The following is a 27,390-nucleotide window of genomic DNA, read 5'->3' on the forward strand; positions in this document are numbered from 1 at the left end:
GGGTGAGGATAGTGGCTGACTAATCCTGGTTGGTTAAGGGTACAGTTTTCCCCCCACACAGGGAAAACCAGATATTATCCTGTATTTATAAAATATAATGATAACAGTTTATATTTTCTATGCTTTTCCCATAGTACGATGAGTAACTCATTGTCTGACTTAATTATATCTCATTAATCTTGGGCACAGCACACTCCTTATTTTAACTTTTAAAGTAGTTTCCTGTCTTGACCATAACATCTTGGATTCTGCAGCAGAAAGAGAAGTACATGATTCTTGAATTATAGCTTTGTTCTCCATATACTGTTCAAGGGCAGTTGTTTAAAATAATATTTCTATTTCAGTAAACAAACATCTTAAGGATATTTTATTTTGAGAGAAAATTGTATGTTAAATCTAATTACGTTATTTACGAGTAGGAGGATTTATTTATGCATTCAGCAAACATTTGCTGATGCCTGAGAAGGTTGGGAGCACATCAACTTCAAATACATGCTACAGACTGCATTTTACATCATGGGCACTGTAATTATTCATTACAATATCTGTGACCAAAATGATTACTGTGTGCTGCTTTCGATCCCTTGCCATATATATTTCCTTATATAACAGATAGCATTTAACTGCAAAGAAAGCAGCCTGGTTATTGATTTTTGCAAGAACAAAGACAGTATGCTCACATGCCACCAGCGTCTGAAGAAGGGCAGTAGGCTTTCATATGACCATTTACTCTCAAATGGAGACACATTGTCTTATAGAAGTAGTTGACTTGAAAGAGTTAATTATTTAGAACATTTTCACGTAACAACAGACTTCCTGGTCAGTCAACTACAATAGATATAGTCCCATTATTAAATCATTTTATTTACATTTACATACGTATTTAATATGTTTCAGAAAAGGGTAGTAGTATGTTACAATGTGACAGTCTCCTTAAGGCTAAAAATATGAGCCTTAAATTGAGTTTCATAATATCTCTAAATGGGATTTTTGTTTTTACCCCCTGAGACTAGTTCTAAGTAAGTAGCAATGGCTGTCCTGGAACTGACTTTCTAGACTAGGCTAGTCTTGAACTAAATGGGATTTTTAAAAAAAATACTCTTAGCTGGATCCTAGACCCAGAATGAAGACTTATTATTATTATTATTGTTGTTGTTGTGGTGGTGGTTGTTGTTGTTTGTTTGTGTGTGTGTGTGTGTGTGTGTGTGTGTGTGTGTAATTGAAGGTCAGAGGTCCATATATGCAGTGTCTTCATCAATCCCTCTCTGCCCTAGACTGTCAGGCAGGGTCTCCCTGAACCTGGAGTCTATTGATTTCGTTATTCTGGCTGGCGAGCGAGCTCTTGGACTCTCCCTATGTCCCCAGCTCTGGCATTACAAGTCTGTGCCCCTGTTCCTGGGTTTTACATGGGTGCCAGAGATCTGAACTCAGATCCCAGGCGTCTGCAGCAGACATTTTACCATCTGAGCCATGTTTTCTGCTTAAAGCAGTAATAGTTCAAAAATGCTTTTCATAATTCTAATATACGGCTAGAGATGAAATCTATGGTATATAATATATAATTTAACTGAGCCTAAATTAGAGCTCAAATTTGAAATGCTCAACTAATAATACAATATTGCATTATAAAAGTCCTTTAAGTTTGTTCATTTCACAGGACTTATCTGCTGTCTAATCTTGGTGAGATCATTGGACCTTGGCTTTCTCTTTCTTGCAGCATTTATTTAGTTTGCTTTCATTAAATTAATGTGTGGTCTTATGTAAACATCCCAAGAGTCATATAGCAGACTGGACTTATTAACATGAGCTTCAATTTTATGTGTACGTATTACCATGCGATAGTCTGGCCTTTTAGTTTTTTCATTGTCTTTAAACAAAGATTCTACTCAAAAGAAAACCTGTTTTGTCACTTGGTGTATTTTAAGTATATTTTAAAATAATCTTAATCTTATCACTTTAAAGTATATATATGCATGCCCTTGATCATCAGTACCTCTTATATGAGCTATTTTGGTGCACATGTGGAATCCAGGCCCTTGGGAGGTGGAGATAGAAGTGTCAGAGTTATAGGGTTGTCTTTGCACATAGTAAGTTTATAGGTTTGAGGCTAGTCTGAGATACATGGTACTCCCAGAAAAATAATGGAGAAAATACCTTTTCAAGTATACAATACACCACGGTGTTGTATGATCAGCATGGCATGCCACACATATCTTACACTTCCTACCCATTTGACCGACATTTTGTATCCGCTGAACACCAGCCCACATCTCTCTCTCTTGCCTGCTCTCACCCCTAGTAACCATGATTCTACTATCTGTTTCTAGGATTGGACTTTTAAACAATTTCTCCAATTAGTGAAGTCATATGACATTCATCTCTCTGTGCCAGACTTTTTTTCCATTTTGAAATTCCTGTGTTGTGTTTAGGATATAACGCTCATGGAGTTCCCTGCTGCACAAGTGGCTAACAACTTCTGAGGCCCTTCATCCCTAAGAAGAATGTAATTTTCAATGACAATAGCCAGTTGTTCCAGATGATGTTTATAGACTTCTAGCCTATTCTGAGGACTGTTCCTAATGCTCCTGTATTAGCATACTTAACAATTGTGTGGAACATTAATCTGTGGTTTTCAACAAGGAAACTGAGGCCTTGCAGCTCATGGGGTGAGGGTTCAACTGGGAGTCATGCAGCCAGGGCAGTCTGATCTCTCAGGTTCTTACACCAGGGATGAAATGTTTTGCTCTTGGCCATTCGGGAGAGCACCATTGAAATCCAATCAACAATAAACTGTAACTGTAGACTGTGAGCACTGTAACAATGACTTATTCTCTACTGCTGGTCCTCTAACCCCCGCATATATGTGTGTGTGTGTGTGTGTGTGTGTGTGTGTGTGTGTGAGAGACATATAATTTACACAGCCCACCTTGTTTACAGCATCTTCCTGATGGTTTTTATACATACATGTTTATTATTGCTTCATTGAAATGTTTTTTCTGGAAACTTCACTTAGTTCATCTTAGATATGTCTTGAAGTCATTAGTTTAGTTTCCCAGTATGTCTAATTACAAGCACCATTTCTAAAGACTCAATTTTCAAATGGGAACTAACAATAATGAATCTTCTCTTGTACAATGTTCCTGGAATCATTGGTCATTTATCTTTAGAAAGAACAAAGGAGTTTTCATGAAAGAGAGTAAGTCTCTAAATGTCCATGTGGATGAGATAGGGTGGCTGACGTCTGATAACTTGCTGCTGCTGTAGACAGGGATCACCTCTGTGGCTTTGATTAACTTTTGTCTGGCTTTGGTTTTAACTTTGCAATGAATGATTTTTGTCTTTCTAGACTATCACAGAAAAACATAAGCTAAATGTTCCTGAGACAATGACGGAAGTTCTTGATGTTTCTGATGAAGAGGGTGAGTCTTTCCTCTGGTCTTCTGTGAAAGTTGTCATGTTGTTACACAAGGAAACTAAAAGTTTTTTAGGGACAAAGGTGGTAGTATGGATGGTAGCATCTTAACATGTAAAGTCTGGTCGCAATACTTAGTCCACTAAAGTTACTCTTGCCATTGAAAAACTAGGCAAGTCAGGCCTATGTATAAGAAAGAAACTTGAAATCACCCATATGCTAAAAAGATATGGCTGATATTATTAATACATATACTAATTGTACCAAAACATTTTATATTAACATGCCTTGAAGAAATTTAAAACATTCTTTATCAATGGTATATTAAGGAATCTCTGATTTGTACCAGTGTCAGAACATATATTAAACTCAGAAAAAAAGAGCCTTAAAAAGGCATAAAAGAACATTAGCACCAAGTAGCCCAGTCCCAACATGACTAAACCATCCTTTATGCTAGGAAAGATCTGTACTTTCATGACGGTTTTAGAGTTGGTAAAAATTACCTAAGTAAGATCTCAGCCTTCCTAATGCTGTGTCCCTTTAACACAGTACCTCATGTTGAGGTGACCCCCCCAACCATGAAATTATTTTTGTTGCTACTTCATAACTGTAATTTTGCTACTGTCATAAATCATAATATAAATATCTTATATGCAGGATATCTGATATGAGACCACCATAGGAGCTGTGCCTCACAGGCTGAGAACTGATAATCTAGACAGTTGATTTCAAAGCTCTGAAAAAGACTGTTTTTCTAAAACGTGTGCAGGAGACTGCTAGGGGTAGGATAAGCATCCATGTTTGGCACAAAAGGGATCTTTTCTACTTCCTCAGTGACTTTTCTTTGTTCTATATTTTGTATTTCCCTGTGTTATCTTTCTGGAATAAAAACCAAAAAAAGTAACAACACCAGCAACAACAACAAAAAACAAACAACCACAACAACAACAACAAAAACTACCCTAAGATTATAGAAGTACCACATAAAGTGTACAAGCTTCCAGTAGCAAAGCCAGTGTGTGGGGATTGAAAAATCTATTGCCATGGCATATGGACATGGAAAATGCACGCATATCTCTGCAAAATCATTGCCACGAAGGTGGAGCTGGGCCTGATAGTAAAAGTCTGTAGAAAATATTAAATACATCTTTAGGTTCTTAGACATCAAATCTCAAGGCAAGGCTTCACATTCTTAGTCTTACTTGGAACCAGTTGGAGCCAGGCTGCCTTTTTATTGGCAATGCACACTGAGCTGTGTCAGTGTGTATAAGAATTATGACCGGAATAAACGAATGTTGGATCGGTGTATTATGATGAGTAATTTTTAAAAGTCCTGCCAAAGGCCGCAGTTCTGAGTATTTAGTATGCATGTGTGTTGTGTTATAGTGTTTACTAGCTGAGTTCCAACATCCGCATATGCACATGACGGTTTTGGTGGGACTATCTTTCTGATTCTCGTTCATATGTTGTACAGCTCTTAAGCAGTTTGATGACCACTTTATTGATGGGGAAGCACTTAGTGACTCAGGTACCATAAGGACTCAGAGTGATCGCTTTTCTTTGCTTTTAACTTTTCTTAGTGCAATAGAAGCAGCTTGGTGAAGTCTTAAAGTCTTCTTGATTGGTACTAACATTTCTTTGGAAATAGCTTGTGCAATGTGGGTGGAATTGTGCATGTGTGTGTTTGATGTGTGCATTTTATTAACTTGTAAGTTTAAAGCCGTGATTTGCTTATTCTGGTAATAATTTAGCAGCTATTACAGAGACCTACTAAACAAAACTATTTTCTTCGAGGAACATTGCAAGAATGTTTCCCCAGAAGAATATCTTTTTTTTTTAAATAGAGACTTTGAGGAAAAGTTAATTCTTTAATACTGAAGTAAGCATGACATATTGGTAACTAATCTATAAGTTACTATCTACACCTTCAGCTAAGATTACTTGAGATGAGTGCTTACACTGCCCTTCTTAGATGAGAAGAATATATTATTAAATTAGAATTTAGGTATGGTAGCATGTAACTATAGGCAGGAGGATAAACTCAGAGCAGACTATGAAGGTCCCCCTGGGCTGGGCATGGGGGGTACATGCCTTCACTCCTAGTACTCAGGAGACAGAGGCAGGTAGATGTTTGAAAGTTTGAGGCCAGCCTGGTCTAGGTACTTTCTTCCAGGACAGCCAGATTTATGATATGTAGAGAGAATCTGTCTTGAAAGGGGAAAAAAGGTCAGCCTCAGCAAATGTATAATTAGAAGTAGTAATGGGATTGTTTTCTAAAAGATAGTCAAGAATAAAGGTAAGTTAACCACTAAATATCTTTAAAAATATTCAGGGAGGAAAGTACTGGGTGTAAGGAGATAGCCAGGTGTGTAATAATGCATTCTTTTTTTTTAATTTTATCTAGAATTATGACAGCCATCACTAACTTGAGTCTTAGATTAATGCACTCTTTTAAATGGTTTACTGTGTGTGTTTGATGAGTGTATGTTCATCATTTGCATGTAGTACCCACAGAAGCCAGAAGAGGGCATCGGGTCTCCCCATATTTCAGTAGCAAGGGCAAGAGCAGGAGCTCAGGGACAATTCAGAGAGCCTCTATTCATGCATCATAGAGGTTGTCACAATGGGTAACACTTGTGACCACACTTTTTGATCTTAAAAAAAAAATCCCCATATTTTTGATAACTGTGTTCCACAGAGTCCGGTCATGGCTAATATACCAGTCACCAGTCATATATAATCTTATTATTATTATCTTATAATCTTTAGATTATCAATTTTACTTAAAAACAGCAACAAAAATTGTATACACTGATGTCTTATAGTCCCTAGGAAGAAGCTGCCCAGAAAAACAAAAACAAAAACAAAACAGCAAAACAACTGGGAAATACAACTGAAAATGAACTAGTTAATCTGAGAGTCATCTATTAAATGAATACATCTATAATTTAAGAAGACATTGTTCCAAGTACAGGAAACAACAAGGAAACTCAACATTAAGTTTGTTGTATAATATGGGAAAAACAGTTGTATCTGTTTTATACCAGACAACTTATTAATAGAGTATATGTCAGTGAACAATTATTATGAAATAGTGAAGTTCTTCCCAATTAAGAGCTAATGTTCCTAATTCAGAATGTTGTTTTCAAATAGACTGCTCAGCAGTTACGAACAATTAACCACTAGCAGAGGACCTGGGTTTGATTCCCAGAATGCACATGATGGCACACAACCATTGTAAACCTATTTCCAGGGGATCTAGCAGTCATATGCAACAGGCATCATGCATGCAGGCAAAACACTCATACCGATAGATAGATAGATAGATAGATAGATAGATAGATAGATAGATAGATAGATAGATAGATAGACAAATAGATAGTAGATGATGATAGATAGATAGATAGATAGATAGATAGATAGATAGATAGATAGATAGATAGATAGAAAAAGAAACCCCTCATCTCTCCCATCTCCCTCACTAAAAGCATGGAGACAAGTATATACAAGTATCTCATATAGAAAGTTTGTCAAGAAGTATGTCAGCGAGATATGAAGTGGACAAATAATAAACATTTTGTTTCCTCATGCTAAATGTGAGGTACTTACAGAAAATCCAGGTGCAGAACCCTTGGAGGAGACTGAGATATGTATTTGGAATGTGACAAAGGTCTAAGATGGATCCACTTTTCAACACAGTATATTATATGAGGTTCTTGAAGGTTTAATAATGTGTGGTAAATGGGATATAGTAGGAGTCATTGGGAATGTCACTTCAGACAAAGGAAACTGAGAAGAAAGACTCAAAGTAATAGGGAAAAGACTAGGAGAAATTCTGTCAGAGATGTCAAGGAGGTCTGTTTATCAAAGAAGTCACCTCTTGGTCATTGTCTAATTACTAAAATCAATTAGCAATAGCAAATGTCTGATTATGAAAGGAAGTTTGATTATAAAAGGAAGAGGGAACTGAGTATTACAGTTAAAAAGGTCTAAGACTGGCTAAAGGAAGGTGAGCACTTCACCGCACAGAGGGAGAGTCCTGCATGGAGGTGGTGACTGGATCCAACACCAGCCATGGAAGCTGGCTAGAGACAAGACTCTAGACCAAGTTTTCAAACAGATTGGAGGAATAAGGCTCTAAGAAATAGAATAAGATAAATATTCTCTTTTAACTCTTCTCATACATACTTCCTATCACTTAGTGTTGATGCACAGTCCTGAGCAGCAGAATTTTTATGTGCAAATAACTTAGAGAGAAATTATATACAGTATCAAGAAGATTTGGCCCAAGACAAGTGCCACTCCTGTTCACAATAGCAGATTAGGTTCTGGACACCGTTATTAGACTTGGAGACTTGATATTTTAGGGGTCATAATCATAACATCATGGTCTATTACACCACGGGTGTCTCCAAAACTCTGAAGCCTCACTTTTAATAAACCGAACATAGCAGCTGTTCTCAGAACAACCACGAAAAGAGGCAGAGAATGGGGGAGAATATTAATGACAACCGCGGCCTGCTGAACTCAGTGTGATCAGAGGGTTTTAAATATTGCACTGGCTTACCAGCATTTTTAAAAGTGTGCATTTTATTTTAAATATATTGATCAGATGGCTCACTCTGTTTGTAACACAAATCCATAAACACCGGGAGGAAGTCTGAGACTGTGTTAACTCCCAGGTTGTGCTGCTGGATCCAGCTACATCCACCTTTATGAATCTTCTCCCCACCAAGGCATGGCAAGAAAGAGGTTGAGTAAGAAAATCCTCAATGTGGGTCATGTCTTATTAAGGAGTGTTGAGACATTCTAACACACAAGGAACAGAAACTTATTTTGAGCTACTTTTGTGCCCTGTGACCACCTTGGCTACTGAGAGACTGGGGTCGGAACTGGAAACTAAGGAGAATCAGGAATCTAACAAACAATGAATAAAGCAGGTTGAAAGATATTCAAAGAATTACAATTCAGTTAATTATTTTTTCTTGATGCCTTTTGAGGAAATTAGTCAAATACTCTCTCTATAGGCTTTAGCCATCTGTAGACATGCGCATGGGTGCTGTGTCTTCCTGATGTGCAGTGTCGTGTGAATGCATTTCCTAACTATGGGCATATTTTGTTGCTGATACTAAAATGAACAAGTGTCTTCCCTCACTGTTGTCTGATGGCCTCCAGGTGATGACACAGTGACAGGTGACGGGGGAGAATACCTCAGGCCAGAAGATCTCAAGGAGCTCGGTGACGACTCACTGCCCAGCAGTCAGTTCCTGGATGGCATGAACTACCTTCGCTACAGTCTGGAGGGGGGAAGATCTGACAGGTATTCACAAAACTTACGTTAAATTTCACAAGTAGGCACACCACATCTTTTAGACATTTTCTTCCCCCCCCCCTTTTTCTCTTTTTCCTTTGGTGTCTAGAGATAGGGTATGTAGTTTAGAATGGCATGGAACTTTCTCAGATGAGCCTCTAACTTCTGATCCCCCTGTCTCAGCCGCCTGAGTTTTGGGCATGCACTGTAGGCGTATATCACTATGCCTAGTTGGCTGTATATTTTTTATGGTGATAGAGAATGCAGATGCCACTGAGCACCTTGATCAATAATAGTTCACTTGCTTGTTAGTGTGCCATCTTGTTCATGTCTCTGACACCTTAAGTAGAGCCCATTTGGAGGAACAGGAAACTAGTTCAGAGATATCAAATGATATAGCATAATCGTGCAGCCATTACAAAGCAAGAGAGAGCAAAGATAAAAAGGAGTCCCTGCCTTTCAAAATGATGTATTTAATCAGCTGCCACTTTTCTCTGTAGACAAATTCTAAGGACAGTTTTGCCTGGGAGATGTGGTTAACATCTCCAGATACCCCTGATTCTAACGTAACTCTTGGGGATGTAATTTCTGTGTGCTCAAAAATCTGTTATGAAGAATAACAGAAAAAAAGCACAAAGGGAAACTGCCCTGGAGTCAACTTTTTCATTTAATAAAAAACAAAAAGGAAGAACAGCATCTTAAGAGGTGACCCGAGTCCGTAAGGATCCCATTTATAGACAAATCTGAGGAGCCTTGCTAATATTCTGAACTGAACCAATGTTACCTTGGTTACTCCTAACTAACACACCTGGTGCATGCTACTCTCAACAGCAAGATGACTAAGAATGCTCTGGGTGCTTCTTCAGAAGTATGGCTGCTAAGCTGGGTCACGTGTGCTTGTCCATGTTACTGTAATGTCTTCCCATCAGCAGTCCCATGATCCTAGTGCAAAGCTGACTCTTGCCAGCCACTTTATGAGTTTCCCACTAATTTTTCATTTAAGGAAGAATCATCAGTTCTACATAAATAATCTCTGAAGGCAACTTATTTGGGGGCTTTCCCCTTGAGATCCTGGTTCCCATTTATTGTTTGATTTTTCCTTCTCCTGTTGTCCCTTTTCCTCACTTTTTTTCTCTTGTATCGTGTAAAGTTCATTTTTGAACTGATCATTCTGGTAAGTCCAGGAGGTACCAACATGATTAAAATATGTTCACTAAATTCATAGCCTAACAGAGACCTTGAAAGGCCGGGGCAGAAGGGTTCCAAGCACCTCTGCAGGACAGAGACTCAAGCTTACTGATAGGCAGTGGCCCAAACCAGGAGGAATGCTGGGCAGTGCTGCTGGGAAAGGCAGAAGACACTGAAGCCCTCAGAGTGGGGTTAGCAGAGGCTTGTGTTAGAGGAACCACAAGGTGGTGCAGTGGGGTCAGCAGAGGCTTGTGTTGGTTACATTCCTGTGGACTGGACCAGGAATGGAGCGGAAGCACACCTGTATTTTACCAGAATCCCTCTTCTGTGACACAATTATTCTAGTAGAGAGAGGCCAATGGACTAGAGGACGTTGCTGCAGCATACTGATGGCTGGTGGTTATGACAGTATTAAACTCTAACCCTGGCCCAGTTTTACAAAGTATTCCACAGTGACAATTTTGAGATGTGGTTAGTGAGATTGGTTTGGTGAGTTTTATGGGGCAGTTGAAGAGGAGGAGTTGTGACTCCTTAGTATTGGTGGCTTGCACAGAGGTGGCCTTTAGGGACAAGGTAAGGAAGGAGGAGCCCTTGGGAGGTGTGGAGAAGAGGTGACAGAACCTGTGCTCCAGACACTAGGTTCTTATCCACTGACAGATTTGGATTTGTAATCTGAGATTCTTTTTTCTGCTATAAGTAATTTTTATAAATTTATTTTTTTATTTATTCACTTTTCAGCCTGATAGCAGCCCATATCTCTAACACAGCTCCCCTCCCCCATATCTCCTCCCTTTCTCCTCTGAGAAGGGGGAGACCCCCCCCTGGGTATCACCCCACCCTGGCTCCTCAAGGTACTGCAGGACTATCTGTATTCTCTCCTTCTGAGGCCAGACAAATCAGCCCAGTTAAGGGAGTGGGATGTGTAGGTAACAGATTCAGGACAGCCCCACCTTATGTTCTAGCGTAAGAAATTATTTATAGCTTTGTGTGAATTCACAATAATCTATGAATAGCCTGATTAAACTCAGCCAAAGAACACTTCATTTTCATCAGTTTCTAATTATTTTTTAAAAATGCCCAATTGACTCATATTTTCTATTTGCAATCTAAAGTTGAGAGTTATAACATATTTTCCATAGAGGCATGGGGGGTGTGAATGTTTTGAGACATATCAGCATACAAAGACAGAGGCATGCAACAAACGTTGCACCCTCTGTTCTTGGATTCCCATGGGCACTTCTTGACCACCGTGTGAACACACAAGCCCCCAAATAGGTCTACAGGCCACACCTCATCTTCATGATTTATTAATTACTCTTTCAGTTCTGTTTGAGCGGCTCTGGTACATCACTTTTTTTGGTAACCATTCTTCTCTTTCGTTATTTCTTTATTTGGTGTGCTGTCCATAGTACCATTCCCAGGTAGGTATTACATGGCGTGGACCCATGGTCTTCCTGGGCACATTCGCATTTCCCTGCTCCCTGCTCATCACAGCTCACTGCTCACTGTGTGTGTGTGTGTGTGTGTGTGTGTGTGTGAGCACATGCGCACTTGTGTATGCACCCGCACATGCACGCACGCAGGGACATGCATTGGCAAATGCTGCTTACATTCTAGAATTATAAACTTTCCCTCAAATTAGCGGCCTCTCCCTGCCTTCCTTCCCCGCCTCCCGCCCTGCCACCCTTTGTGCTAAATTAGTAACTGCTGGAGTTAGGGTAACAGTGTCACAAGAACCAGCCCTGACTCTAACTCCTACAGTGCCACCTTGTGGTTGACAACATAGGAGCATAGCACTCCCGTAACTAATCAGCCTGTCTATACTGAGAAAAGGCAGAAAACAACGTTCAGGTGCCTAAAGTAAGCATAAATACAGAAAGATTAAAACACACATATTTTTATTAGATATTTGCTTTATTTACATTTCAAATGTTATCCCCTTTTCTCGTTACCCCTCCAAAAACCCCTTATCCCATCACCCCTCCCCCTGCTTACCACCCCCGCCCCCCAAAATCCCACTTTCCTGACCTGGCATTCCCCTATACTAGGGCATCGAGTCTTCACAGGACCAATGTCACTGATGTTTGAAAAGGCCATCCTCTGCTACATATGTGTCTGGACTGTGGGTCCCTCCATCTGTACTCCTTGGTTGGTGAACACACACATATTATAATGCATATGGAGCAAAACCACAGCTAAAGAACAGTCAGTTGGATCTGAATCCATTTATTATTGTTGCTTACAAGTGTTCAAATTCAAATTGAAAAACTCTAAGTAACAACAAATCACAGCTGTTTCTTCAACCACACTGAAAATGTTGTATATTTCCTTGTCCAAAGGGGCTTCAAACTCTACAAGTTGAATGTCTAAGAAGTATTATGGTTTCCCAAGCTAGTAATTGTTACACTCATTCAAGTCTCTAAGGCAGTTGTGTGAGAGAAGGAAAGTGTGGATTGAATCCCTTTTTCTATCTATAGCTGTTGGGTCCTCCAAGAGAACAAGTGCATTTTAATTTTTTTGAGCATGTTATTCTCAGTGCATTACCTGAACAGGCAGCCTCCCCAAAGTATTGTCTTCTAAATGGTAACTCTGTTGTAACATGTTTAAAGTTGTCTGTAATTTTTCCCACCAAACGTGTGCAGTTTATGACGCAGAGATTTAAACTTTTTTTCAAAACTTTATTCTTGTTATTATTTCATCAGAGAGAATTATGTCTCTGCTGTTAGAATATTCCAGCCATCTTTACTTCATTTAAATAGGCTCTGTGACATCATTAGGGGAGGAAAGAACAGTGCAGCAGTATAAGACAAAACCAGAACAGGGAAGTGGGAAGGGATGGGTGGGAGAACAGAAGGGAAGGGGGCTTATGTGACTTTCGGGGAGTGGGGGACCAGAAAAGGGAAAATCATTTGAAATGTAAATAAAAAATATATCGAATAAAATTTTTAAAAAATTAAAAAAAAAAAAGGACACATGAGTTTGATGCACCAGCCAGTTAGAATTTCAGACGACAGGCAGCAGAGAGGGCTATGTAAGATCCATAAAGGAGTGCACGCTCAGACTGTGGTCTTGTCTGGTTCCCTCTCTCTGTCTTCACACTCTAATATCTGCCCTTCTCTGCTGTGGCTGTATACTACTTTGTGTCTTTCTCCCTGTTAGTCATTTAGACAAGACAAAAATTAATAACTCCCTCTACCTCCTCTTAATCAAAACCAGTTGAGAAAGACCTGAGAACATAGAGGCAGGAAAAGTGTTCAACGCCAGCCTGGGCTACATAGTGAATTCCAGGCTAGCCTGGACTACAGATTAGGACTCTGTCTCAGGAAAACAAAACTAATGCTACCAGCATAACGTCATTTGACTGTACAGATTGATTAGAAGGAAATAAGTTATGCAAAGGACAATTGTTTTGCCCATTGCATTTGAGTCTATAATTTGGAATTACAAAAATCAGATTTATCAAAAATATAAAGCACTGAATAGCAAGGCCTTAATTGCATTTTGAAGCCACACATCGCTTTTGGTCAGCGTCCGTTGGTGAATTGCCCTTGAGTTGGCGTGTGTCTGTCCTGCTCTTGCCTTTCATCCCCATGGCAACTCTTTAGGGATTCCTACAGGACACACAGGGCATGCAAAGGGGATACCGTTCTCCTCTGAGATAACAACACTGTCGCGCTCACCCGAGGTAAACAGGAGGAACCCCACTTCCACAGGAAGCCGCATTTGGCCACAGTTCATTTCACTGTGTAGCTTCCAGGGGAGGACACTGACATTCAGCTCTTCACGGTGTGGAAAGGAAGAGAATGTGGCAAGCGAAGAGAAGAGAAAGTAAAGAGGGGAAAAAAAATCTGCCTTTTCATTTTGCTCTTGCTCTCTGAGTAGTCCACTTCCTACCCAGTATTTTCCCACGGCTGCAGGGACGCTGTTTAACACAGATTTAAGAACTATTGCCTGTGCAAAATTTCCCCCCCCCTTCCCGCCCCGCACTGGCAAATAAGTGACAGTTGCTGGTTTCAAACATTTCTGGAAAGAAAACGAATCAGATTAGGAGTATCGAATGTAACTTGCGGATTCCCTTGTGCCCTTGCTGTTCAGTGTTAGCGGCAGAGTCCTGGGTAGGGCCGCTCGGAGACTGTGTCCCCTGGAAGTTGCACTGGTAGCTAATAGCCGGCTTTTTCCATTCTCCTGCTCGGCACATTTCACCTTCCCAACCCTCCACCGCTGTGGGTCCATGACCATGACCTCCTGCCAACCTACCAGCCTCCGGTCCTTCAGTTCCGACAGGTCTCACACTCTGAGCCATGCATCGTACCTGAGGGACAGTGCCATGATTGACGACACGGTTGTGATCCCCAGCCACCAGGTACACGACTTTCTGCCTTTGCGTCTGCTCTCTGCACTGCTTTTTCATAGGTCCTAATGCCACAAATATCTGATGTAAACCAGTTGGGGGTGGGGGTTGAGGGAAGAAAGCAAAAAGAAATAGCAATAAAGACCTAAATTCTTTCTTAATGACAACAACGAAATCGGGATGATAGATTTGACAGTGTCCTATAGCCTGAGAAATGTTCACCAGATTTTACACTGAGCTTTTTTTCTCTCCCTGAAATAATATAGTATTTCTTTTTCAACCATACCTAGTCTTCTCTCTGCAGATTTTATTTAAAGATTTGTGTTCTGTAAATAATATCTCCATTATGAGGGAAAAAATAGAGCAGGACTTGTTTATACAATGAATGGTGTGTTGTAAAGTATATTTTGTTGCAATACTGAAGCTGTGAGAAAAGGGCTTTAAGTTTACTCTGGAACTGTTCAATTTTAAGTCTAATTTGATGGATTGGATATAGGGATATAGACAGTGGCTTTCAAAGTCCTCTGCTATCGTATGAGTTAGAAAGGAATACACTAGAAGAGGTTTATTTTAGGTTTATTTCTTGTGTTTTTTTTTTATTGAAAATCTTCTAAGTCATAGCTCCTTCTGTTTTATGCTTTTTCAGAATTCCTTGTATTTCACTTGAATTTTGAAGCATCGGTTTTCATTAAATCCACTGTTCTTTGTGCGTAGGTGTCGGCGCTAGCCAAGGAGGCAGAAAGGAATTCTTATCGTCTGAGCTGGGGCACTGAGAACTTAGACAACGTGGCCCTTTCTTCCAGTCCTATTCATTCAGGGTGAGTGAATCAATATTATGTATCCAGATCAAGCGGTAAAAAGAGATGCGGAAAGTCACAGCTTTGTCCAGTGGCTTTAGTGGGTGCTTGGCTTACAGAGGAGGTACCCTTTGTTTCAACCTGTGAATAACATCGCTTTCTCCATCATGGTTCCAGCTATGCCAATGAGACAGCAAAAGGAGGTTGAATTCGGCATAGCAAACTACTGTTTTAAAATAACGAGTAGCAACAGTTTGCTAACTGACTAGAATAAGCTGGCCACTTCTTTACTGGTCGCACGCAGTCTTTAGAGCCGTCTTTTAAAAAGAGGTGAGGTCAGCTGCTTACTTGAAAGTTTCATTCTGCTAAGATTAACTAACTGGCCTTTGAAATAAATGCCTTTACTCTCTCCTATCAATGCATTTAAGGTGATGGTTATGGAAGTCCAAGTCACACACATACACAGATGTGTACACTCAAGTAGCTGGAGTGTCCTCTCAGCTGTGCCTCCAACGCCCTTTGTAGAGTGTATTCAACACTGCCTGCTTATCACTACTTAAAAGTTAAAACCAGACTTTGAACAGTTCCTCTCAGCATTACTAAATTCTTCCTTGGGATATAAGAATTTAATACAGTACATATTTCTTAAAGAATTTAAAATATAATACTTTCTGAATTGTTTTTGCCCTCAGGTTTTAGTAATAGTATGGTAATATTATAATTATATACAAATCTTCATGTATTTTCTTTTAAGTGAAATTTCTACCCATATTATATGAAAAATGGAATACATTGGCTTAAATTATTATTCCAAACTCCCTATGTGTAATCTCCATAACTGTTTTGAACAGTGGGCCCTTTCTTCTTCTTAGTGTTTTAAAATAGCCTCCTTCCAGGGAAGTAGTCCATGACATTGTAAACATTTTGAACTTTTTAGTGTAATAGTCTATTAAACATCACAATATAAAATTAGACAGATATTGAAATAAACACTTTGTTTTCCTTATTAAATACTATAGTTAGTTCTTGGTCTACCTAGAGTTGCTTAGAGGAATTAAAAAGATCAAACTCCATTTAAATTTAATTAAGGATTTTAAATGCAAAATGAAATAATTAAAATCTCTATTATAAATTGGTCAAAACCCCTAGCATTAACTTCTGCTACTGAGGCTCCCATATAAATAAGAGGAATAGCTCTGGGCATCAGTGACTGAGGATAACAGAGAAGAACCCAGGCTCCATGCCAACAAATAAAGACATTATTTTAGGTGCAATGTAACCAACTACCAATAGTGATATTTTTTAAAGAGTGAATGTTACAGTAATAGTTTGGCTTTCCAATTAATTATTACTCTTAAAAAAGAAATTCTTAAATTTTAAGGTATAACAATATCCCATTTATTTTACCAATCTAAATAATATCTATGAGCTATAATGATTAGATAATGGTTACTCCCTTGTGGTTGATTACTGATAACGAATGATCAGCATCTAAAAAAGAAAAAAAGAAAGAAATATATATAGAGAGAACGAAAAACAGAAATAAATAAAGAAAGAAGGAAGGAAAAAAAGAAAAAAGGAAGAAAGAAAGAAATAAAAAGAAGAAAAACTAAAAAATTGGTCTGCAGTAAAACAGTTCTGAATTTCAAGTGTTTATTATACTGACTCTTAGTTACTCAAATCAGTGTGGGGGCTTTAAAGACATCAATGTCCAGGGTTGGAGAGATAGCTCAGCTGTCAAGAGCACTGTCTTCTCTTCCAGAGGAGTCAAGTTCAATTCCTAGCACCCACATGGCAGTTCACAATGGTCTGTAACTCCAGTTCCAAAGGACTTGAGACCCTCATACAGGAAAAACACCAATGCACATCAAATAAAAATAAATCATTAAAGACATAGATGTGCATGCATGCACAATGAGTTGGCTGATATGAGACCATTTCTGCCAATATTTAGTTTTATAACTCACTTTATATATTGTTATTCTGAAAGTCTCTGTAATGTTTTAATGACAGCCAAATGCTGAGAATTAAATACCAGCTCATTGGTGTTAGGATACACCACAAGTAAGATAAAGCCTCAAGAAAGGACTTTTGAAACTTGCTGAAGACAGTTTTTGTTGTGACTTTTGAACACACACACACACACACACACAAACAAACACACAAATTAGTCCCAAAAGATATATTTGAATGCAAATCCCAGAATGTTTGAAGTGTAAGGCAGCCAAGTGTCTTCTGCATGGGCCAACGCAGCATAAACGCTTACCGAATTACTTCCAGTGTTTAATTTAGTTGTTCCTATTTCTTATAATATCCTGGGAGTTCTTTTAGATCCAGGAAGGCTAATTCTTTCAGTCTAGAAGACTGTATTTCTGGTTCATTGAAGAAATAAATACACTTTCATGTGTCAGCAAGCTTTGGAACGATTAAGGATGCACAGACTTGTGGGTAAGGATGCACAGACTTGTGGGTAAAAGAGTAGTGAAGAGTAGGGATTAGATTAGGTTCAGGAACCACAATGCTCAAAGCAGTCAATGAAGTCTTGAGGAGAAGCACTAAGATTAAGTTTGCATAAATCTTTACTACCCACTAGTAGGTGATTAATGTTGCCTACTCTGCCATAGACTTTATGCTGTATCTGCCACAGAAGGCATCCTTTAAGCTGTGTCTTTCATGTTTGTGTTTCTTCTGCCGTAGCCCAACCGGGAATTGCCTTATATAAAAAGTATTAAAGAATTGCCAGTGGACAGCAACTGAATCAAAACCACATCCCTGGAATCCAAGACTTTATATTTGTCTTTATAATGTCACTTGGTGCTTTTTAGCTTCTGAACACTTAGTCTTTACTGAGTGTCACCATGAGCCAATGCTAACTAAGGCTTTACTTCCATATCCAGTGAATATGTGACTTCCCTGGCTTCCTACACTGGGATGAGCCACAAAGGCCCCAAAGCCTTTTCTTCTCTAAGGGTGTGGAGAGGGGCATCTCCGTTATATTTGCGGTAGAGTGATATCTTACTTGTATTTCCATCTTTTTTTCCCCCAGTGACTACTGTGTTGGTATATGAGTTAAATATTTCAATCAAAGCCACATCTAATTTCATTCTTTATATTTCACTTATTACCTCTTTCTCTGTGCTAAAGTATCTATTCTGTTGCAGCCGCGCCTCTCCATGTCTTGATCGTGACAACAGCAGGTGAACCTCTGCGTAATTCCTTCTCTGAACATGTGCCCTCTCTGGTCCCCCTCCCCCCTTTGCCATCTCCTTCTGCATATGCCCACCTCAGGATGCTTTAGTGTTGATGATGTCTAGCAAATACATGCAGGGGTATATGTTCTCTAAATCGAGCCCACTGCTCACTTTCCCTTAGGGAAAGTGCGTGTATGTCATGCCAGCGGGTATGAGGCTAGCTGGGCCAGCATTAAAATGGATGCCTGTCTTAGTCATGGCCTCCACCTCGCAGATGCTTTTGTGAAGAGAAGTGTGACATCCAATTGAAAGCTTATTATGTGCCCATGACTAGGCAAATTGGTGGAGCTATTTCAAAGTTTCATTAAAGTTTGTGATTTTTAGTAGCACTCAGACCAATTCTTCCTTGTTTTGCTTTATCCTGCCACATTTTACGTGAGCCAAAGCCTTACTTATTAATGGTATTATTGGTTTTGTTTTTTTTTTTTGTTTTTTTTTTTTGTTTTTTTTTTTTTTTTTTTTTTTTTTGCTAGCTCCATTTTAAGTTCAACCTTTTGATATTTTCGGAAATTGTGCTAAGGAATGACATCTCCATGTTGTAAATACAGCAAGTCTGCTATGTTATTTAGATGAAGTTATTTAGATGAAGTTATTTTTAAAGTTCCTTTTGGGCTGCTGATTAAAGGATTTTTATTCTGTGGCCATCCGTTATGATAATACGGATTATCCCTCTATAAATAAGACAATTTTATATTTTCATTCTAAAAGTTCAGTTAATCCTTTTATCTTTTCTCAAGCATACCATAGATGCTATATATCTGTTCAGGAACACAGGCGGTTGGCAAATAATTATTGTGTGATTCAAACAAATTTGAAGTCCTCTATTCCCATTCCGTGTCATTTATCCACAGTTTTTAGTTTGTGGCATTTGGAGTACTAGGGAGGGGCTAGGAAAGGATGGAGGAAGAGGCTCCTGGTGTGGTTGCGAATGGTACCACTGAGTCAGCATTGATGCCAGGCCCTCTGCTGTACACATGCCACCACTGAAGCACCCTGATGACTCTTTTCTCTTGTCTTTCACCCAGTGACTAACTCCGAATGCTGCAGTCTCCTCCCTGTTCCCAGCCCATGGTCCTAGATGAATTAAATGGAAATTTGAAGTATCAGTAGCTTTGAGGGTGGACAGTGCAGTCGTTAAAAGTCCAAATCCTGGTTTTCTGCTGCCTCCTCTGAAGCATGTACCGGTTTAGCTAATGAAATGGCCTATTTATTGGCAAGTCCTCTGCCTAATAAAAGTGAATTGCATTTGCTTTTATTTCTTTTTAAATTGTGACAACGCTGTATCTCACAATTTAGAAAACTTCAGAGTTTCTACTTTGCATGACTGCTGTCATTTGAAAAGTCAGAAGCATCAGAGCCAATGTCCCCTTGCTACTCTTCCCCGTGTAGTCTTAAGTCCATGTCTAATGAAATACATCTACACATTTTCAGAAAAGTATCTGTTTAACCATAGGTCAAAAACTATATTGACTAGGGCTAATAAATTTGCTTTCCAATTAGGAAATCTTCCAGAGCATCTAAAATCAAACATTTAAGTAGATTGTCTGATCTAGCCAGCCATTAACTGCATCAAATTTGTAGCATTTGGCAGTAAGTTCAGAGATGTATTCACCTAACTCCCTTAATGCATGCATAAGAAAACAAGCGTTAACAAAGTTGTCAGGTTACTTGCCTGTGGTTGCAAAAATAGCTCAAAACAGAGATAAGTCTGGGCCTGAAAAGAGCGTGGAGCCACAGCAGCTTGTGCTGCTGTAACAGAATCCTCACAACTATATAATGTAACCGAAACTTTATTGGTAACATCAAACCCGTTAGCACATATGTGAGTACGTTGAACTTAAAAAGGTTTTCTCAATGTTTTAGGTGATATATGATATATATTTTAATGATCATGACATTTAAAAGATTAAAAAAAGCAGAAAAGAAGATGACAGGTCAGCCATTTATTGATCTGTATTCTTTGCCCATGAATGACTTACATCTCCCCAGAGCTGTGGATGGTGATAGGGTCAGCTCCCAGAGACCAGGAGGCTACCATGTCACACTCCATAGCACAGAGCTGAGCTTTCAGGCCTTATCTCTTCTCCTTTGCACATACACATAGCTGCCTTGTTAGGTTTCCTCCAGCTTCTTTCATCAGCAAATATTTGCAAGGATCATATTGTCTCATTTCTAATGTTCCCCAAATATTCATTCGGTTCACCCCAGACCTATCTCATGAGTCACCCCTTTTATCCTTCCGCCTTACCCACACAGTCCTTACAGTAAAAATGTTTCTGCAATGTTGGCCCCTGCTTCACACACTGCAGAATAAGTTGCCCTTAATTCCCTTAGCCACCCATGTAGTGGCGCCTTTGGGCATTCTACCATTTTTGATGAAATTCCTCAAATGCTTACCCAGTTTTCTGCTAGAAAAGTGTTGAGATTAACAAGTTAGTTTGCTGGCTTTACCAGTAGACAACTGCGTCTGGATATGAAGTATTGTCTCTGTTTCTCCTACTCTTCCTACATGAAGGAGAAGCCCTGGGAATACACAGTTAAGTTCTGCCTTAGTCATTTGATCATGACATTATGAGTCCAATTTGGCCAGAACTTTTTACAGCAGGGCTAAGCTTTTACACCCTCTGTTCCTTGGCAGTTAGTGGTCATGTCTTCCAGACCTCTCTGCTTCTTGGTATCTTCCTATTTTACTTTTTGTTCTTTTTTTCCTCAACAATTCTAAGGAAAATGTTTCCACTGGAGTGTGTGATTGCCTGGTAACCTGTGCCATTTCTTCTCTTACTTGGTAAAATCTGTAGGCTTACCCCCTTCAGAAGTCTGCTTCTTCCCCAAGAGTTATGCACATTGCACACTTGACTTTTCCAATTTGCTTTGCATTTGATTCGGTGCTTAGGACTCTTTTGAGATCACTAATGACATAGGCACAATTCCCACAGGTGTATCTATGTGCCACGTCAGTCCTTAAGTTCTGTTATTTCAATTTCTTCCTTTTCAGTCTTTCTTCATACAATCATGGAATCAATTTTTTTAAAAAATTATCTTATGAGATTCAAACTATTAGTTTTCACAGTCTCCCATTTTCTACCAAGCTTCTACACAGGGAATACGTTGGTCTCTCACTTCAGCAGAAATGCATATATTAGACTCCTTAGAATTAGGCATAGTACTTTCTAGCTGCTTTACTGCATCTGAACGTAGAGACTTGAGTGAATCCTGGTTGTAATAACAGGCCAGATACCAAAGATTTCACTTACCTCATATTTTAGCCTTACTTTCTCTGTTCCATGTAAAGAAACACCATTGGTCATAGCCTGCCTCTTCATTCCTACAGCCATTCATGTATTCAAAAATTATTCATCTATTTGAAAATTATTCTTGCCTTCCTGCTGTGTTCTGTATCCACCCTGTACTGAGTACTTGGGGGGGCTGAAATTGTGTCCCCTGTTGATACATCCCCTAGACGACGCCTTGATAAGCTGGCTGGTCCTAACTTATTGATGGAGGAAATTAACAAGCAGGCCCAAGCAAGGATGAAATCAGAGAGTGACAACCAGGCTTTGAGTGTGAAGTACTTGGCACAGCTCCTGACATTTAGGGAGAGATCACACAAAGGGATCATGGAAGCAGGAATCAGGGAGGAAGTAAAACAGAAAGAGGGATTCTGTGGCACCACACCAGGGAAAGTAATAGAATATTGTCAAGGGCATGGCTACAGATTTGCTGTTTTGAAGATAGACCACCAAAGTAGCCTACATGTTCTTTTGGGTAGAGAATTGATATCCTGCAGACCAGAGGCCATCCCTGGAATAATACCATGGAAAAATATTAGGGCCTGGGACATGAGTGCACAAGCCTTGTAACTTCCTTCAAAACACATAGATACTATGAGGGTTCATGACATGTAATATTAATAATCCTGTCTAGTTTCAGCACCTCTATTCCTTCTCAGATTAATCAAGATTTGAAAAATTCGCTAGGTGTGATATACATTTATAATCATAGGACTTTGGAAGTAAAGGCGAGGAGTTCAAGGGTACAAGGTTAAGCTCACAAATGTAGAAAGGTTAAGGCCAAACCCAACTCAGAAAAGTTGAGGAGGGAGGAAAATCAAAGGAAATCTTAGTGTTAATTATCAACGAGTCAGAAATACTGCAGTGAGGTTCGATACTCTGCTGGTTGAAACTGTAGCATTTTAAGGCATTCGCCTTTAAATGAAAATCAGTGTAAATGTACTCAAAAAATAATAAAGGAAAAAGCTGCATGTTCCTCTGGAAGTATTTCCAGTTCTTTTCTTCTTTTGAGCAAATGTGTATATTTAAAAGTCAAAAAGAAAATACTTAAGAATTCACGTTAAAGACTAATAGTAAGGAAAGCTGCAACCTGTTTCTCATGGGGTCTTGATAGTATCCAGAATATCAACGGTTCACGCTCTCTGAGCTGTTGCTTGTGCATAGCAGCTGTCACCCGTCCTGAGGGTTCAGCGGCTAGGGCAGAATGGTAGGCCTAGGCTGGCTTCTGCATGCGGGAGATCTGTGGCTCCTGTGGTTCCATGCTGCATGCCGTGCTTCAGAGGGTCCTCTGGGCTTCCCCGCACTCATTTCTCTTACTAGCAACAGGTTTTCTGTTCAATGGCGTGTCTAATGCATTCTGTGTTCTGCTGCAAAGAGGATGATGCTATGATATTTCACTCTCCTAAAAATAACATCAGTGTATTGCGTTTCTATCCCACCACTTACTTTGACGGAATACCTTTCAAATGTTTTCAGTGTTGTCGTGGAAGCAATATCTAGGTGTGGTGATCTGGCTTGGTGCGGTTCTCGGTGTCTCAGTCAGTCCACGAAACACCTATATGTTGCTTTCATTTTGTTGTTCTTGTGTAAACTTCCCAAGCGCACTGGAAAAAGTGACTGTGGACGAGCCTTACATAGTGTTCATACATGTCCTTGTGTACATGTACATGACAACTAGATTATTGTGCTATTTAATTTTTTGCTCCTATAGGAGGTGCCTGCCCAAGAGGCCTTGGTGAGTGTTGTGATTAATAAAATAGCAAGCATTCGAGCTAAGCTACTCCAAGATTTGTAACTTCCCCACCCCAAAGAAACTTTAGAGTTTAGATCCTCACTCAACAACCTGAGCCACCTGAGGTTACCGTTCTTTTAGTCATGGTCAATGAGCAATAAAGGAAGCAGAAGTCACAGAGGTGCTTTTGCAAATTTAAATGAGTTTCAAGTTCAGTTCATTCTTATTTGAGGGAAGTCAAGGTGCAGCAGCACCTCCATCAGCATGAGTGCAGGACTTACCCCACAGATACAGAGCTAAGGGGGCTCTGTTCAGCCATTCATACTCTATTTCAATTAGAATGGTTTAGCACAGAGACCTCTTAAAAGTACAAATGCAGTTTAACCAGAAAATTAGTTGGTCCTGTTCAAAACACTGTTTTTCATCTTGTAAGCAGAAAAAAAAAAAAAACTGCATCCTGTTCAAGATGACTTGGGGACGGGACACAGTGGCAGCATGGATTTGACTTTGTGATAAGCCCTTTAAGGTTGCTTTTATCAGTCTTGTGATTACACTAAAATGAGCTAGACAGATGTAATGTTGGAATGTTAAGTTGAATTAACTTAACATATATGCAATTCGGTCTTTCTTATTTGAATATGTGGCTTACCTAGGATAGATAAAAAGACTGAAGGCTTGCCTGTGTTCTGAGAAATTCCCGAACAACAAAATTTGGAATTACCAGTTACCAACAAAAATTGGAATTGTTCTTCAGTAGCAAATGAAGATTATACACAAATTAAAACAAAATAAAAAATAGAAATATGGATATTAGGATATTAGTATAAACATTAAACACTACTTTTCCACGTGGCATTTTCATTAAAAAAAAAAGAATTGTTCTGAGAAAATAAACAGCGTAGAGAGTTAACCTCACAGAATGTGTTTATCTCCTGTATTGCTTTGAAGTTTATCTAATATTTTATTTCAATTTTCAGTTTCCTAGTCAGTTTTATGGTGGATGCCCGTGGTGGTGCCATGCGAGGGTGCAGACACAACGGACTCAGGATTATCATCCCACCTCGGAAATGCACAGCCCCAACTCGAGTCACCTGCCGCCTTGTGAAACGCCATAGACTGGCAACAATGCCGCCCATGGTGGAAGGAGAAGGCCTGGCCAGCCGTCTGATTGAAGTCGGACCTTCCGGAGCTCAGTTCCTTGGGTAAGGGTTTCCCATAAGCCTCCTACTTAGTCTCCGATGGGCTTGTGCCCTCTACCTGAGATCAATGGGATGGAACACCAAAGGTATGTCAAGCCATTTTGAAAAGCGATTGGCTCCTGTGACTTTTTTTTTTTTAATTGGAAACAGTGCTTTGATCCTTGTCGTCACTTGTATGTTTCCCATGGTCAGGCATCAGTGAGTTAAACATGCACATTGCTGTGCTTTTTCTTGGATGTGGGAATAACTGCCCGATTCCCAATGGGATAACTGTGTGGTTTATGCATTGGTAGGTATTTCTGCTTCTTGTCTGCGACTAAGAGGCAAAGTGTAAAGCAACAAATGTGATTTGTTTGAAGCATACATTTAGTGCATTGCTTGGTTATGAATCCAGTTGCCACCATCTCTTTGGACAGCAGCCTTCATCTCAATGCAACAGGCATTGCCCTCGTGGAATATCTAAAATTCAAGTCTAAATGATTTCTTTCCTGTTCTTAAAATTGCTACCTTGGGCTAAGTGTAAGATGAAAATGAAGATGGACCTTTGCCGTGCTCATTTTGGCAATTTTGAGCAGAAATTGCCATTTCTTCTTTCTTCTTCTGTCTGTCCGTCTGTAAGGCTGCTGTCATACAAAGTGGAACCTCAGTGTGTCAAGAGGTGAAAAGCTACCCCCAAACGGTGACAAAAGAATGAAGCTCTGGAGATGGGGACACAGTTTCAAATCATCTTGAAACAAATTGTATTTAAGTCTTGGTGCTTGAGGCTCAGAGAGATTTCTTACTAATTAGGATGCCTTCTGATTGTTGTCAATGTCATACTCGGGAGAGTTTCGTGCTTTAGAACTTTGGAAATGTTCTAAAGCCCGTAATTTGGGGCAGGTTGTTAACAGGTTGCTCCAAATTATGTTCACACCTGAAAGGGGATGTGTTGCTAGTTTCCCCTTGTAGAAACCACCTCTCATAGCTCTTTTCAGGTAGAATTTTGGAAGGGGCCTGTGAAGTTCTGGGTTACATCAGAAAAGTGTCACTATGGTCAGAGTCTCTTGATGTTCAGTACAGAGCCTAACTCCCTCCTGCTCAGGTAGTTTTAGGCCTTTTGACAGCCTTCAAATCTGTTGAGGAATATCCATGAAAACGTCTCGCTGCTGTACAGAGTTTTTATTGTATTCCCAACAGCTTTGACTTTCCCAAAGAACAATTTTTCCCCCTCCATTTTTGGCTAGTGCCCTGGCAGTGAACCTGAATAGGAACAGACTTGACAGCCATGTGCGCCCTTGGCACAGACAAGCACCTCCATTGTACACTCTGGGTCTCAGGTCCCTTGCTCTTTGTGACCAATGGAGGGGGCAGAACCAAACGCAGTGTGAAACCAAGCTTCACCCTGCGGTGCTGGGGTTCTGTGGACACGGTACCTGAAGCTCACTTCTGTTCTTTCTTTCATTGCTGCTTCGGATGTACTCAGTAAACTTCACCTGCCAACGGCTCCTCCCCCACTTAATGAGGGAGAAAGTTTGGTCAGCCGCATCCTTCAGCTGGGGCCTCCTGGAACCAAATTCCTTGGGTAGGAGTGACTTAAAACACATTGATGGCTGCTGGCCCCCCATTCTTCTCCTTCTTCTGCGATATGATTTCTCTTTTTGTCATTGTGCCCATGACATGTCCCTCTCTATGATTTAAACTCTGTATAACCTATCTTTAGTGGACCATTTCTGACCCTTGTGGTATGTGACTTTTATTTTTTGAGTGACGTTTTTATATCTTCTCCCTTAAAGTGCTGTGACCTTCATTTTCGTTCAAGCATGAGATTTGCCTAGTTGTACTCTGTGCTAGTTATGATGTCGTTATGATGAGTTTGGAATCTGTCTCAAAGCAACCTGGACTCAAGAATGGAAGGCCTCTGTCTATGTTGAATGTGACCTAAAATATCATAGGATAGTGCATGCTCTGGATCCCAAATGTAATAGGCATTGGACACTATTGGGCCATTGACTACAGGGCTCATTAGAGCCACGGGGTGTGCACATGCCTATTGTTTTCTTGGATGAAGACAGTATGAACAGAAGCCACAAGTGCATGGCTCATTAGCACAAATAGTCTACCTTTCCGACATCGCATTTAGAACACGTTGAATTATGCAATGTATGAGCCTTCGTCTCTCTTAACTCATGTTGTCATTTTGCACCTGTAGAACATGTTTTTAGGAGATTGACATACATCATAGACATGCATGTACATTTCTTTTGGATAAATGTGCTACACCTACGTTTATCAAAGGAGACGTTCCAGAATGCCACATGCACCCACAGGGAGATATCATTTGGCTTAAAGCAGAAGCATGTATTTGAGGATCAGTGCCCCTGAGGTGGAGTGTCACTGCGCCACCATCTGTTAGTCACTGGAGGATGGCCCACAGTCTCCCTGCCCCTAGAGTGAGCAGAATTCCAGGTCACTTTGCAACAGACTGTGTTGACTTGCTTGTCTTGGGGTTGCTTTTCCCTTCTCCACTGAGTGCTGTGCATTGCTGTGTCAGGCCCGTGATTGTGGAGATCCCTCACTTCGCTGCTCTTCGAGGAAAAGAGAGGGAACTGGTGGTCCTGCGCAGTGAAAATGGGGACAGCTGGAAAGAGCATTTCTGTGAATACACTGAAGACGAACTCAACGAAATCCTTAATGGCATGGACGAAGGTACCTTTGGGTTAAGGGGTCTCGAGGAAATCTGAGGTGGAGGCATGAGGATTACACACTGCTCTAAGATCTTCTAGCTGTCTGTATACTTGTGCGCACATGTGTACCTCTTGCAGCAAATTTTAATAGAGAATCAATCCATTTTCTTAACCGTGTTTATGTTAAGTCCAGGAA

General features: G+C 39.9%; 1 protein-coding gene across 2 annotated transcripts in view; it reads left to right on the forward strand.

Annotated features, from left to right (window-relative positions):
• Ank2 (ankyrin 2) overlaps window positions 1-27,390 on the forward strand; it is a 203,055-nt gene that overhangs the window by 134,113 nt on the left and 41,552 nt on the right. For both annotated transcript variants that reach the window (XM_052179290.1, XM_052179289.1), the window contains 9 exons: window positions 3,347-3,419; window positions 4,887-4,940; window positions 8,588-8,732; window positions 14,172-14,274; window positions 14,977-15,080; window positions 18,221-18,256; window positions 24,310-24,534; window positions 25,994-26,092; window positions 27,062-27,216. In XM_052179290.1, coding sequence (XP_052035250.1) covers window positions 3,347-3,419; window positions 4,887-4,940; window positions 8,588-8,732; window positions 14,172-14,274; window positions 14,977-15,080; window positions 18,221-18,256; window positions 24,310-24,534; window positions 25,994-26,092; window positions 27,062-27,216 — 994 coding nt within the window. The remainder of the gene's footprint in view (window positions 1-3,346; window positions 3,420-4,886; window positions 4,941-8,587; window positions 8,733-14,171; window positions 14,275-14,976; window positions 15,081-18,220; window positions 18,257-24,309; window positions 24,535-25,993; window positions 26,093-27,061; window positions 27,217-27,390) is intronic.

This window comes from Apodemus sylvaticus, chromosome 4, assembly GCF_947179515.1.
Source record: "Apodemus sylvaticus chromosome 4, mApoSyl1.1, whole genome shotgun sequence".
In the NCBI taxonomy this organism is placed as follows: domain Eukaryota; kingdom Metazoa; phylum Chordata; class Mammalia; order Rodentia; family Muridae; genus Apodemus; species Apodemus sylvaticus.